Source organism: Sycon ciliatum, chromosome 5, assembly GCF_964019385.1.
Source record: "Sycon ciliatum chromosome 5, ocSycCili1.1, whole genome shotgun sequence".
Taxonomy (NCBI): Eukaryota; Metazoa; Porifera; class Calcarea; order Leucosolenida; family Sycettidae; genus Sycon; species Sycon ciliatum.
The window spans coordinates 13,976,986-13,992,730 of record NC_088647.1 but is presented as its reverse complement, the minus strand read 5'-3'; the positions used below and the strand labels follow the sequence as shown (position 1 = coordinate 13,992,730).

The 15,745-nt window shown below is 49.1% G+C and overlaps 1 protein-coding gene across 1 annotated transcript in view; it reads right to left on the bottom strand.

Moving 5' to 3' along the window:
- LOC135817711 (tether containing UBX domain for GLUT4-like) overlaps window positions 1-15,745 on the bottom strand; it is a 36,424-nt gene that overhangs the window by 17,348 nt on the left and 3,331 nt on the right. Inside the window, exons 4-10 of the mRNA XM_065330946.1 lie at window positions 14,121-14,232; window positions 13,878-13,929; window positions 13,589-13,662; window positions 10,261-10,963; window positions 9,883-9,955; window positions 9,615-9,655; window positions 52-115 (exon numbers count right to left, since the gene is read on the bottom strand). Of these exons, the coding sequence (XP_065187018.1) occupies window positions 52-115; window positions 9,615-9,655; window positions 9,883-9,955; window positions 10,261-10,963; window positions 13,589-13,662; window positions 13,878-13,929; window positions 14,121-14,232 (1,119 nt within the window). The remainder of the gene's footprint in view (window positions 1-51; window positions 116-9,614; window positions 9,656-9,882; window positions 9,956-10,260; window positions 10,964-13,588; window positions 13,663-13,877; window positions 13,930-14,120; window positions 14,233-15,745) is intronic.

The following is a 15,745-nucleotide window of genomic DNA, read 5'->3' as shown; positions in this document are numbered from 1 at the left end:
TGGGGAGCAACAGGATTACTTTCTTTGCACAACGGACCGCAGTGTTCTTACCTCTGCCGTCCTGCGCTGTTTTCGGCTCAAAGAGAACAGCATGTCGCTCAATAGGTCCACTAAGCTGCATTCATACGTTTAGAAGAAACACACCGCCGACTATAAATGACTCCTCTGGACACGTGGACTCCTACTTCAAAATGTATGTGTGGTGTGTGTGTGTGTGTGTGTGTGTGCGCACGTGCTCGCGCAAGCGTGCGCGTGTGAGTGTGCAAACAACATAAATCCTTTAGTACAGCTGCCAAAAGTGAAATAACGTTTTTGCGTTGCAGTGTAGGTCCAAGTACCTACTTCGAGCGTAGATCGCTCCTAATACCCATTCTATATATGGCCCGACCTGTTGGCTACTTGACAGCATTACGACAGCTTCTTTATAAGGGGTTTCTTCCAGGCAAGGAAAAGGAGATGAGCATTGAGTACGCACATGCAGTTTCGCATTTAAGAGCATTTTGAGCAGGGAAGAAGAGGACAACACTGAATTCGAATGCATAGAAGAAGAGGACGACGCTGAATTTTGAAATTATGAAGATCAACACTACTAATTACTATAATTATACTGTAAACTGCCTAATATTCGCGAGCGGATTAATGTTCGCTATTTTCGCGAGATTAGCGTAACGCGAATATTAACCAGCGTGAATTCAAGCTTCAACAGTGGGTGTATGTAGGTGGCCCCGATGCTTCGCGAACTTTTGCCATCGTAAACTTGCTGGTTCTAAGGCCCTCATCAGACTACGTACATAGTAAATCCAGTACAAAATCACATAAAACCTAAAAGGCAACATTTTTCCATGCCTGCTTTCAGACTACACATTTTACATGCAATATACAGGCAACCTTTGACCCTATGAAATTGCGCAAGGGGCCTGGGATGTGTGAAAGCAGCGGACAGTCGTACCCGGGTACAAAGTTCGTACAACTGCCTGGTGAAAGTACGATAAATGCAGGAAAGTTGCCTTGTACAAGGGTTGGCACCCTGCCTGAAAGGATTGGGCAGCTTTTTAGGCTTCCCGCCAGATTCTTGTTGTTGTCCTGGAAACTTCTATGTAAATGTGACTTATAGGCTGTTTTGTACCTAGTCTGAAGAGGGCCTAAGAAATCACGAAAATTTAGTGACGCGAATATTGGGCGGTTTACAGTACAAACCACACGTACATCCACTTAGCATTAGAGCTAGGACATGTGCGAAGTCCCTGGGCTCTTTTTAGTTGTGGCAGAGAGGATGGTGGTCGACTATGAGTAAGTAGGACTTATGGCGAGCCAGGAGGTGCCGAGTAATCCTTTTGAAGGCAGTAGCTTCGTAGCGGTGCCAGACGGAAGTAATAAGGACGTTAAGCAATGCGAAAATTCGAACTTTTGGTGTTGGTGATATTTCGCGAAAATCTATTTCGAAAAAGAAAACTTGTGAGGTTTAGCAAAGCGAAATGACTTTTTCTCGAAGTTGTTTGAATCATATTAAGTTATAGTACCGTACCGTATATGCAGCTCAGTCTCAAGCAGGGGGCTGTAAAATCACTACTCCCTGTCGTCAAATGCGTACCGAGAAAAGAGAAAGTTACTTTTGCAAATCACTGCAACTTCGCGTCCAAGTTTTCGAAGTTTCGAGCTTTTGTTCTGTACTCATTCCCAGACTCGAATTTTCTTTCGAACTTTCGCGTTACTAAACGTCCTTATTGTTGCCAAATCGTGGGATTCTTGTTTGTGTCATTGTGTGGACGTGCGTTATGATGCCCGCGTGTCTTTATCGAACATCAGTTATAGTAGAGTTGTTGCCGCTGCTCGAGTTCGACAGGACTCAACATGGGATTTTCTCCTGGCCCAGAACTGTGCGGAAGAGTGTGCGCCGTGTCGTGGCTGGTGTCACCGACGATGTTACGCCGCATACACACACACACACACACACACACACACACACACACACACACACACACACACACACACACACACACACACACACACACAAAGCGTATAAATAAACTAAGAAAGCAATCTGAGCAGCAGGCAAAGGACGATGATCAGCCTCAGCAAAATCCCGGCGAGTACGAGTCTGCTGCAGACAGCAATCCAAGGAAGAGGCGCTCAACAAGAAGCACCCTACCCAAAACCAACTTGCAGCTATGTCTGTTTTGTCAGAGATCCTCTGACAAACGAGTCAAAGGCAAAGTGGAGAAGCTTTCGCAATGCCACACACTTGAGGCCGGGGAGAAAATCCTAGTCGCAGCAGTGGCATACCAGGATCAGAGGATTTAGCTGCTGTTCCAGGAAGGTGGTCCGGACTGCATTGCAGCTAAGTTTGTGCACCACCACTCATGCTACCGCAACTACACACATGGGAAAACTGTTGCGAACACAAAAGCGGAAGGTGGAAAGGGCCCGACTATTTCCCTCCGGGAAACGTTCCAGCAGGCTTTCAACTGGCTTGCTGGACACATTGAGAATGACCTCCTCTCCACGGGGAGTGTCGTGAAGGCAATACGAATGGATTGTTTGACCAGCAAGTACCAGGAGAAGCTGAGAGACCTGGGTGTCACAAGTAGCTGTCGGACATTCCTCTTGAAGAAGAGAATCATGGATCATTTCAATGATAGGGTCATGTTCGTCAGGCAGTCAGTGACAGAGCCAGAGTCACTTGTCCCGGCAACTCTCACGCCACCAAGTTTGGCAACTGTCCTGGCGGAAGCTGTAACTCGCAGCAGTGCTCAATCACTGGAGCCTGACAGCAGTGATAGTGATATATTTGCTGTGGATGACCCACCCATGTCAATGGCCCATGACATTTTGCAAGCTGCCATACAAGTCAAAAGTGACATCAAAGCTATCTCCCCCATCCTGCCTGACATTCCACATGCATCTGACCTCAATGAGGAGAATGCCAATTGGTGCGTGCCAGATAGTCTTTACAAATTCCTGGCATGGGTGCTTGGTGTGGGAGACGAAGAAGATTGCGACAGTGTGGTGAAAAGAGCTAAGCTGGATGCGCCAAAGAGAGCCAAGGTCTTGTCTCTCGGGCAAGATATTGTGTATGCCGCAACAAGAGGCCGCATCATAACACCCAAGAGTGTTGCTCTTCCTATGACAGTCCGCCACCTGACCAAAAGCCAGCAGTTGGTGACTACACTTAATCGTTTCGGACACGGTGTTTCAGACACTAAGCTCTCTGAGATCGAGACATCCCTGGCAAAAGAGGCATTGGGAACCGACGTGTTTGTGCCCAGCATCATTGACCCAACAAAGAATGTTTTCTTTTGTTGGGACAACAATGACTTGTGTGAAGAAACGGCTACTGACGAAGGCACAACACACTGCACCAACAGCATTGTACTTCAAAGGCGGCACGAATCTACCACACCAGTATCCACCAATCAGCCGGCAACATCTGTATCTACAGCCCTGTACTAGTATCACGTTGCCACGTCACGTCCTAATATGACGTACTGGCATGTGCTTCAGACTCATTACGTGTGGGTGTGCTGTGCACGCATGCATGCACCCCCTGAGCAGATAGAGCTCTCAACCACGCGGTGTTCAGTGGTTGTAATTATTATTGCAATGGCATGAAGACAGTTTCGACTTTCTATTTCTCTTCCCGTTACTTTAATCCTATCATGCATTCAACTTTGTAAACCATATGAACTGAGTGGGTGTTCGTTGTGTCGGGTGCACTCTGTGTGCGTGCTTGAGATTCCCCGACAACTTTGGTGCCGAAACCCGTTGGAAGTTCTGAAAGATGGCTTCGAAGTTGGATGGATTTATTCGCCCGTATCGGGGCAAACAGGACGACTTTGATGAGTTCTGGGCTAAGTTTCTGGTCTTAGCCAAGGCCAATAAGTGGGCCGATGACGCTGCCAAGGCTGAGCATCTTCCGTTGTTCCTGAGTGGACAAGCCTTTACGGTTGTCACTCAATTGTCTGACGAGGACAAAAAATCGCCGGCAAAAATTAAATCTGCGCTGGAGCAGGCATTTTGCCCCACGCCTGGTGCTGCCTACCGTTCATTTACGTCAAGGGCTTTGCGGAATGGAGAGCCTGTGGACGCGTACCTGGCAGATTTGAAGCGCCTACTTACGCTGTCTGGCCATAAGATTGCGGATAATTCAGATCCCGTGCTGATTGAGCAGTTCCTGAGTGGGTTGCCAGCTGATATTGGTCACCACGTTCGTATGGCGTCTGCTACGCAGAAGCTCACTGTCACTGATATGGCAAATCAAATCAGAGTCATGCAGGCATCCAAACTCCCAGAATCCCATGGTGCTGTTGCTGCTGCTAGCTCTCAGCCCAAGAAGTCGCTCGTGTGTTACCAGTGTAAGGCCGTGGGCCATGTGAGATCACAGTGCCCGAAGCGTAAGCCCAGTGTCACCTGTTATGCCTGTAAAGCGAAAGGGCATATTTCCAAGGACTGTCCGAACAAGAGTCGAGTTGGAAATGTCGCTGCTGGTCACGCGCCGCCTGAACGTACGGATATTTGCCTTGCTCTGGCAAAATCGGATGGAGACCTAGTTCGTGTAGCCGTGGACGTACAGGAACCCAGTACTGAGTCTAGTACGTGGACGTGTTTTGCCTCTGTGGTGGATTCTGGCTGTACTCGCACACTGGTGGAGTCGGCTGTTGTTGACCGATTGAACCTATCAGCTGCAGTTTCTCCCTGTCAGGACAAGCTGTTGTCTATCGACGGAACACCACTTACTATCCTTGGCAACGTCACGCTACGTGTGCAACGACTTGATGGAGCCGTCCATTTGCCTCGGATCACTATTGATTGTCTCGTTGTGCCCAACTTGTCGTCCTTGAACACGGACTTCCTGATTGGCACAGATACCATTGGCAAGGTCGGTGGCCTCACTCTACGTTACGACGGTCTAGGGGGCACGCTGTCCTCAGTTGTGTTTGGTCAGCAGGCAGGTGTCGCTGCCGGGGCATCTCCCCAACCCGAATCTGAGAAGCCTAACAAGCTTTCTCGTCACATCGATGTTACCGAGTCCGAGTCGACAGTCACCTTGAAGGCAAATGATTGCCTAGCTAACTGGTCGAATGAGCGTGGTCATTGGATTGCTCAGTGGTCGTGGAAGGGTGGCGTTGCACCCGAGCAGCACATTGGTTCCGGCATTGGAGAGTACTCGCGGAAGTCTCTAAGCGTCAGCGAGGAGGAGCAGTTTGCTTCAGAAATGAAGTTGTGGGTGGACAATGGATGGCTTGTCAAGTACGACTCCGAGGCATTCGGAGAGCCTGTCGCTGTCTTGCCGATACTTGCCGTTAGTCAGCAGCACAAGGCATCCACGCCGGTTCGGCCGTGCTTGGACTACCGTGCCCTGAATGCCTGTCTTGTGTCCCACCCCGGTGTCACCGCTCCAGCTTGTGACGCGAAACTTCGTGACTGGCGCAGACGTAGTGCCGACAGCGTTCTTCTCGACATCCGGAAAGCCTACCTGCAAGTTCGGATCCATCCCACCCTGTACAAGTACCAAACCGTTGTGTACAAAGGCGAGTTGTATACCATGACCCGCATGGGATTCGGTCTGAACGTCGCGCCAAAGATCTTGGACATGATTGTCCAATGGATTACCCGTGATCACGCCGACGTTGACAACTATGTGGACGACCTCTACGTCCCTACTGCCCAGACCGACATCGTCCGCCATGAACTCGCCAGCTATGGGCTTGAGACGAAAGAGCCAGAGCAGTTCGCAACTGCTCGTGTGTTGGGCCTACAGCTGTCCTCTTCTGATGTCGAAGATACAGTCACGTGGGAACGTCGTGCTGGTGTTGACCTCAAGTTGCCAGAGTCACCAACTCGTCGTCAAGTGTTCAGTTGGTGTGGCCGTGTGATTAGTCACTACCCGGTATGTTCCTGGTTACGCCCGCTGTGCAACTACATCAAGCGGCTTGTCGGCGAGAACACATCGAAATGGGATGACCTCGTACCGCCTCATCTCGTGCAACCATGTCGTGAGGTCGAGTCTCGTGTCCGTCAAGACGATCCTGTGCATGGTGTCTGGTCTGTGCCCTGTGATGACACCACAGTGTGGCACGTTTGGTGCGATGCTTCTGGCCTGGCCATGGGTGCGGTTCTGGAAGTCAACGGCGCTATCGTCGAAGACAAGTCCTGGCTCAGACCTTCCGATGATAAGCGTCATATCAACATAGCAGAGTTAGACGCCGTCATCAAGTCGCTCAACCTCGCTCTGTGTTGGCCAGTGAAGAACGTGGTCTTGCACACTGATTCGCGTACAGTCCATGGCTGGTTGACGCAGTTGCTGAACAACATCCGTCGTGTTAAAGTGAGTGGCCTTCACGCTACGTTGGTTCAGCGTCGTTTGCAGATCATCGACGATTTGATCACTGTATCTGGCATTACAGTTGACGTTGAATGGGTCCGCTCAGAGGACAATATTTCGGATCAGCTAACCCGTGTCCCTACCTGGTTCCGTGTGCCGGACAGTCCTAAGAAGCCACAGCCTGATGTTGCAGCAGCCGGTGTTACCGTTCGTGCTCTCCCACCTCTTGCTATGGGTGACATCGCCACTGCCCAAGTTGCCGACGAGGCGATCTCGTCCGTTAAGGCCCAGCTTCTCTCCGGTGAACCGATTCCCAACTCCAGCTACAGCAGAGTCCGAACCCAGCTGGTGATTGAGGATGATGTGCTGTTTCGCAGCGTGAAATCGCCTCTCAACAATGTTGAGCTTGTGCCTGCCCTTCCCCAGAGTCTTACTGCCGATGCACTTGCAGTCGCCCATACTGTGAGTGGTCACGCCGGTTGGGAAAGTATGTGGCGTCTACTCCGTAGCCAATGCTATTTCCCTGGTATGGCACAGCGCTGCCGTGACTACGTGTCAGAGTGCACTACCTGCCGTGCGGCAAATCCTGCTCAACCTTGTCTACCGCAACCAACGCGACCTGTAACTCCCGATGGTCCCTGGCGTGTTGTGCAAATTGACACGCTCGAGCTTGGTACCAACAAGTCTGGCGGATATCACTGCGTTCTTGTCTGCATTGACACCTTCACCAAGTGGGTGGAGGTCGTCCCACTTGTTCGCCATGATGCTGAGTCTGTCGCCGATGCATTTGTTAGTGTCTGCACTCGGTGGGGTCCTCCCCATGTTATCCGCTCCGACAACGGCACCGAGCTTCACAATGCCCTGATGTCATCCCTCTACAAGGTATTTGGGGTCAACGTGTGTTTTGGCGCAGTTCGCCACCCCCAATCGCAAGGTGCCGCAGAACGGTTCAACCAAACGCTGTTGACCTTGGTGCGGAAGGTCCTCGACGAGTCCAGTGATTGGCAGGTTGACCTAGCTATGCTCCTGTACTTCTACCGCAACAGGCCCCACAGTGTCACCGGTGTCTCACCTATGCAAGCAATGGTTGGCTGGCAGCCCCGCAGTCTCGTGGTGGATGCTACCCCAACAGATTGGTCGTTTCCCCGCTGGACGGAGGAAATACAGCGTCGCGCCTCAGCCATGTACGATCTCCTGGAATCAGAGTTGTCGTCCTGCGATTTTGTCGAGGAGCCAACTCAAGCGTTCTCGGCTGGAGAGTCTGTTCTCTTCCGCCGTCCACACCGGCACCAGAAACGACTCCCCGAATTCGAAGAAGGTTGGATCGTCAAGCGAGTCGTTGGTCCCTCAACTGTCGTGATTGGCCGTGGCACAGCAGAAAAACTCGTCAACACAGAGCTGCTGAAGCCTGCTGGAAGTCATTCCAGTCGTATCCCTGAGCCACTAGATGTAGCTAGTATTATCGATGACGAGCCGTTGGACCATGTGCCTTTGGCTGGTGTACCTGATGACACCGCTGGTGGTCGTCTTCTCCGCGACAGAGCCCTGCTCCGTGAGCCTAGTAGGTATGGCTCTTGAGACCACTATGTTCTCTGCTTTGTCCGAGTTTGGGTCTGACTCGTGACTCTAATTCGTGTTTTGGCCGTCTCTGACGATTGACGTTTAATAGTGTGTGTCATAAATTTGGTTCTTTTGTTTTGTTTTCTCAATTTATTGGCTCCTATTCTGCGATAATTGGTACTGTTTTTTATCTTCTTCTCCTCATTTTTAGTGACAATTGTCACTAGGGGGCATGTACTAGTATCACGTTGCCACGTCACGTCCTAATATGACGTACTGGCATGTGCTTCAGACTCATTACGTGTGGGTGTGCTGTGCACGCATGCATGCACCCCCTGAGCAGATAGAGCTCTCAACCACGCGGTGTTCAGTGGTTGTAATTATTATTGCAATGGCATGAAGACAGTTTCGACTTTCTATTTCTCTTCCCGTTACTTTAATCCTATCATGCATTCAACTTTGTAAACCATATGAACTGAGTGGGTGTTCGTTGTGTCGGGTGCACTCTGTGTGCGTGCTTGAGATTCCCCGACAGCCCCTACTACACGTAGCAAGAGGGCAGCAAGGTCACTATCAGTATCTGCACCACCACCAGCAGAGTATGAGGATGTGTCTGGACCGAGAAGAGAGCCACCCCAGCTTCCAGCACTGGACCCAGTACCATCCTCATCGAGCCACATAGGTGCACAAACTGACATGTTGTGGGTATTGCTCCGCAATTCTCCTGCAGTGCCAGATGCATCATCAGAGCAATCAGACGAGGTTCAACAAACAGTGCCCAGCTGGTCAGGATTCAACTCTATGATTAGTACGTCACCAAAGTCTACAGCTGTTGGCTACTTGCCCGTCATTCCAGCACCTCCAACAGATATTGGTGTAGTGCTGGAGGTGTTGAAGCGGTCATTACCACTCCCAACGACGAAGAAAAGGAATGGAATTTCTAGCTTACCGCACGTCCGCAGTATGTGCAACAAGCACGATCGTGCTTTACATACACTTGTCTATCATCCTAGCCTAAGATATGGTGCTCGGTCCTAAACTGCAACGACGCCCCTGAAAAAGTTGATTTTCCCATTTGGCAGCTGTACTACTTTCCTTGGAGCGTATTCAGTAAGAAGAGAAGCTCCAGATTTGCACACCTAAGGCACCAACGGCATTCATCCTAGGACATAACTAAGTGCGGTTGAGAAGAAAAAGCTACCCCGAGTACTGCAAACATAATATTCAAACATAATAAGGCTGTTTTTACATGAGGCGTTTCAACCCGGGTTGAGTTCGACCCGGGTCAGATTTCAACCCGCCATGTACACAAAATGAATGGCGCGTTTACATGACGCATTGCTCTTGACCCGGGTTGAAATTTCGCCCCGGGTTGATTTCAACCCCCCCCCCCCCCCCAAGGGGGGGGGGGTTGAAATCAACCCGGGTCGAAGAAATCGTACTTACGTACATGTACTTCTGTGCGTATCTCGCGCCAGGTTTGAACAGCACTGTCATGCAAATTTCGCGCGAAAGGATTCACGTGACTATACGAAACTGTAGAAGTGGACTTTTGGCGGCATATCAGTATTTGACCCGGGTCAACTGTCTTCATATAAACGCTCACCTATTTTGTCTATCGTACAGACTTTCAACCCGGGCTGAACTCGACCCGGGTTGAAATTTCTCATGTAAACACAGCCTAAGTTGCACTAAAAGTGGCCTCTATCTAGTCTACAATACACTCACATACCTCTATCAGGCGAGGTGTAGCTTCACCTTCAGTCTGATTGCCTGAACACAGTAATGTAGACCATGGCAACAAGAAAAGACGGGCAGATCGAGTAATGTAAGTCGGTGTAAGAACAGTCAATGAGTATGCAATCTCCTTCTGCAGCCAGTCAACAGTACGGACAGTACGGACAAGATGAGAAGGACAAATGCCTTCTGAACCCAGCATGTGAAGCGGAGCCTGAAAATCAGAACCAGATTGACGCTGTTAAACTGCTAATACTACGTACCTCTATGAGGCCGCTTGCTGGGCGGTGGGCCGGCATCTGTTGTGGATGGCCCGCCGAGACGATGTCCGACACTCTAGTAATGGCAAGTGAAAACAAACAAGTACACAGCGACACCGCTATAAGCACATTGATTCATGATCTTATAATGGCAGTGTGGTTGTGTGGTTGCCAAGTGTGAAAAGCTTGCCGACGCAACTTTCTATTCAAATCTGAGCACGCCATTGCCTATGAAAGGTGTTAGATATGTGGTTTGAAGTGCTAGTACATGTTGTACGTGTCCGGCAATACTGTCCTTTATACATGCTCTGACATGCATGAACAAACACACATTCACACCCACACACCACCCCCACACCCACACATGCTTGCCATACTTACTTTGGACCAATCCACTGTTCTCTCGCCAAACGAGGTGCCGCCGAACGTGTTGTCCTTGTGCGTAGACTGTAGCTTGGCTGATAGACCAGACTTGCGAGGTGCACTCGCTACTTGCTGACTGCTATCTGCTGTGGTGCTGTGAGGGATGGACTCTGTATGGGCGGCAGCAGCAGCAGTAGCACAACCACCTGGTACCGTACTAGATTCGGCAGCGGACTCAGCGCTTGTTGGGTGGGAAAGAGGTATTGCCGGTGCTGGTGCTGATGGCTGTGATGCTGACGTGTCCATGGTCTCTTCGGTAGTAGATACTGCAGCCGAAGGCTCAGTGGCAGCAGCAGCAGTAGTAGTCGTAGCAGCATGGGCTTCTGCCACACTGTCCACTGGCTGTGTAGCACTACTTGCTGGCCGGTCCACTGCTGTCTGGTGTTGTTCACCAACACTGGATGAGTCTTGAGCACTCAAAGCAGCCGGTTCTAGTACTGCTAGATCAACAACACTGGACGGCATTTCGCCACCGATTGTTCTTCCACTGGACGACACGCTCCCTTCAGCAGGAAGATTACCCGCCGCCTGGTTTTGCCTCGACGCTGCTTCATGGCTGCTGGCAGCATGGGATTGCTGGCCTGATGGCACAGCTACAGTACTAGCTTCCACCGACACTGAGGCTGCTGCTGCTACTGGAGCTTCAGATTTGAAGTGAACCCTGAGAGTGAAAGCAACAAACAAAAAAGGCACAATCTCAACTCGAAAGGGCACAGTATACGAATAATATCAGTTTCAACTAGTGGTGAAACGAATATCAAAACCCAGTAGCCGAATATTCTTTGGCTTATAAACGAACGAACGAACGAATATTCTTTCGTTAACACAGATGACATCACACACCCTCCTCTCAGTCATTTTATTGGATATTGTCACTATTATTAGGCATGACAAACGAAGGCACATATTTCTCCATCATTTCTAGGTCAATTTTCACAAAATCCCCAGCTGAAGTGCATCATTTTACACGCTCAAAAAACAGCTCAAGACGTGATTTTTCGTTCGACCGCCATAACTCCATTCCAGGACCTCGGATCGCGTCCGAGTTGCTTAGAGACGACAGCTGAGAGTTTTCTAATGCCGATGGAACTTTCGATGAAGCGGTTCGGTCAAGTATTCGCGAAGTTACGGAAGTTTGAAGTCGCCTCTGCATACCCGGTTAGCGAATATTCGCCATGAGAAATATTCGTTCGAATGTGACAAACCGAACGAACATTCGAATATTCGGTATATTCATTTCACCACTAGTTTCAACTCAAGTAGCCTTATTTAGTACACTGTAGCTCATTATACATGTACTGTAAGACCAGTAATGCTAACGAACATTTAATTCAAACGATTTAACGAATTTAACAAAATCGTTTTAAAACGTTTGCAGTCGTTATGTGCAAAACGATATGTACATGTACAGTCATTCGCCGGTTTTGAGACAGAATTCGTTAGAATTTTCACCTCGCTAACCCATAAAAATCCGGAGATCGTGAACTTTAATTGACGTTAAAATATCTGGTCTTACAGTAGGGGTTCCAGGATCTGGCCGACTGGGTTCGAGGACTTTCTCCACGCGCTACACACAAAAGTTTGGTCGCGCGATGACGGCTCATTCTAGGCCAGTGCGCTGGGATATCGTAAGTTCTGGAGGATTTTTGAAGTTACCAGTGGCTTCCTGAGGTTTTCAGCTGTCCAATGTGGGGTTTTTGATCGCCGTGCTGCGAAATTAGGCCATTGCGATCAGTCAAAGAAGAAATTGAAGGCGATTTTCAAGTCTAAAATGGCATCTTAGGGGATTCTTAAACTGATTTTCAGCTTCAGCACCCAAAAACCTTTCGGAATCACCCATGCCGGTGTTTTTCTCAAGCAAGGTACAGCAGCGCAACAAAATTTGAGTGCGCCGAGTAGGACTAAAAGCACCTCCGACATGGCGATTTTTTCAAGTGCGAGGAAGAAGAGTAGATCTACACTAGAAACTAGGTGTTACCCCCAGCGCAGTCAGCTGATCGCGAGTATCAAGCAGCACGAAGACCAGGATTTCGCTGTGCCTAGTGAGCACGACGTAGTACACGATTCTGTACTATCTCCTGTTTGCGAGGAACACGGAGAACAGGCGGCGGCTTGGATTTGCGACTTGTGCGCTGGCGGAGAACAGTGAGCTGCCGTCATTACCGATCAAACTGGTTGGTGTTGGAGCTGATGCAGTAATGCCAGTATCTCTCACCATGATCAGCCTGATCCCAGCTCCCATCGACAGCGTCTTCTGGATTTGGTTCGCAACTTGCAAGCCCTGCAGAGGACGGCATCGGCAACATCAATATTGGCGTGTTTGTGACTTGCCGTCCTTGTCGGCAATGGCCAAAGCCGTGCTGGTGACTTGACGTCCTTGTCGGCCAAAGCCGTGTGAAGAAGAGGGGTAGGTTCGCCGAATCGAAGCGTGCATATGTCATTCGCTCAAGGCAAGGATAAGAGGCCGGCTGTAAACAAAATTTCATCTGATTCGTGTCAAAATGTATGTAGCTAGGTGGTGGCTACGCAGTAGTTTGACCATGTTTTGAGCCGATTTCCCATTTGATCGCCAGAGAAAAATACACCCATTTCGCTGTAGAAAAATGGCTAAAACTTTCGAATGCCTGGACCGATTTTGATAAAATTGGCACCATAGGATTTCTCATTACCTCGGTGACATTGTCCAAGAACAAGCTAGCTTGAATTATGAATTTGAAATTTTGACTGGAATCCCTACTTACAGTAGTGCATTTCAAAATAGAAGTAAACAGGCTTGTCAAAAAAAGATGCATCAAGATGAAGGAAATCCAAAAATGAAATTATACAGAAAACTCTGTCTAACTGAGTTTGAGGTGAACGGTGATTTTTTCTTTCACAGAACCAATTGCCATGCCCAAACAAGCCCTTCTATGGACAGAGTATTCCGCATCCGTAGAAACCCCACCGCCCTCAAGGTTCAAGGTGCAGATGCAGCTCCTAAAGTGGTGGGAAGTGAGAAGGTCAGATTCATCACCAAAGTGGTCAAAGACCGAAACATGCACGAGCGCGCACGCACACACACACACACCACACACACACACACGCACGCATGCACACACACACACACACACACACACACACACACACACACACACACACACACACACACACACACACACACACACACACACATGCGCGCACACATACACGCATATGTGCTTCAAATTACACATACACAGGCACAGACACACAGACACACACAGACACACACACACACACACACACACACACATGTACAGATACACACCTGACCAGGGCACGACCACCAGTGAGACCCAGCGAGCGCAATGTTGTACGCTTAAGTGCCACCTCGCCAGCAACCTGCAGTGAGCAAAAAGAATGCACTTATTTTCATGGGCAAACATCGACCGAGCTCTTTAGTTTGATAGACCACGAATCAACCGCCAAATATATTGTAGGTTCAGAAACGAGGAGACAGCATCTCCAACATCGACTGCTGTCAATAGTGCATCAACAAGGCGGCACGTGAAATGCAAGCAGATCTGTAAGTTTGCAAGTGGGACACACCGCCCTACCTCCTGCTGGAGATAGACACACACTGGCATGCCGGTTTCTTGCTGCAGAGCACTGCACACAGCACAGAGGAACACAGCACACAGCATTTCACATGCCATACACCATTCACACAATAAACAAGCCATGGTTTTGATAAGAAAATGCTCGCAGATATACTGCACAGCACTGCACTGTCACTGAAGTCATCTAAACTTGAAAGCAAAACTGTAGGCTTGACATGGTGCTGTTAGGAACCAACATACGAGTTATTCTGGCGCCAGTATTCCAACACGGACCAAAGGGTATCCGTTGCCTGCCACTCCTTCTGCAGTCGTTCTCCCGTGGGAATTTGAAGTGCTACGCCAACTTTAGAGTCTATGATAACAGGAATAAGAATGACAGCAGAAGCTCAAGCTCAGAATGAACAAAACACAATCAGCACACGTGCAGTGGTGGAGCCAGGATTCTTGGCACGAACTCAGCACCACTGAGTACATGTACCGTAAAGTACCGCCAGATTGCCCCACCATCTCGTCCTTTGGTGGTCGTATTGTGGAGGTGGTCTGCTGTCTGTAGTGTCATACGGCACAAACCTTGTACACATATTGCACGTTTTGCTGTCAATCCGTACCTTCGAGCGGACAAGAGCTCCACACAAGTACCTGCTACGTGTGACCTTAGTACACCAAAATTCTCACACCGTACAAACTCCGTTGCACTCTGCCATACGATTTTCCTTTCCCTGGCTGTAAAAATCAAGGTGGGGCGCTCTGGCGAGACGGGTCCCTCTGGCGGTACTTGACGGTACATGCACAACATGTAGGCACACAGTCCCACATTCTGAGGGTTGTATCACTGTTCACATTCCATTAATTTAATACTATAACACAATGGAACGCCAGCACAATGTACTGAGCAAGCAGCCATAGAAATGTCTCCTTCTACACAGCCTCGGTAAATGTATAAAATCAAAAGGAGCACTATGACTTTAGCGCTTTGCGCCAGTTAAAAAAATGCTTTCTTGTTCATTAGACTTGATTACAATCGGTTCGGCCAGTAACTCTGAGCTCGGCTGAGGAGACCTAATAATGTGGAGACAGCATGCTGTCCGGAGATTGAGTAAAATAGAAAAGGAGTAATATACCTGACTCATATGGCGGTAAAGACATTCTCCTGAGTAATACAGTCAGACCTCGCTTTTATCCGGATCCCTCGCCATCCGGAAGAAAATTGTTGGTTACCGATTTACAGCATACCGTAAAATTCCGTTAATAAGCCCTGGGCGTATACTTAGCAGAGGGTCAAAAACCGGGCGTATATTTGGGCATGGGCGTTATTTCGGACGCAATCTGCAGAAGATCAATCTATCAGCAACCCACTAGTTTCAGTGAACTACCATTCACACTGGGCGAGCGCGGTACAGGTACATCAAACCACAGCTGGAAATTTGGTCGTAACCAAGAATGTAGCGATAAATTACAGATTTGATATGTAAACCACTTGCTATATAAGTACAAGGCACAACAGGTACCGGCATTTACGCGAACGCACGCTCACGCGCTGGTCATTTTGAGTCCACTTTACGCCCTGGGCTTATTTCGGGCATGGGCGCTAAAACGGACTTGAAGTGTACACCGCCTAAAACTGGGCTTATTATCGGACATGGGCGTTATTTAGGGTGGGCTTATTTACGGAATTTTACGGTATGCCATGCATACATACAGTATGTGTGTTCGATTATCCGGTTCCCTCGCCTACCCGGACATTTTTGTGGAAACGGATGTGTGCGGTTATGCGATGTCTGACTGTACTGTATACCCATGAACAATGTAAAGCATGCCACCGTAACGCCATGATAATTCACGCCATAATGAAATGTGATGATGTT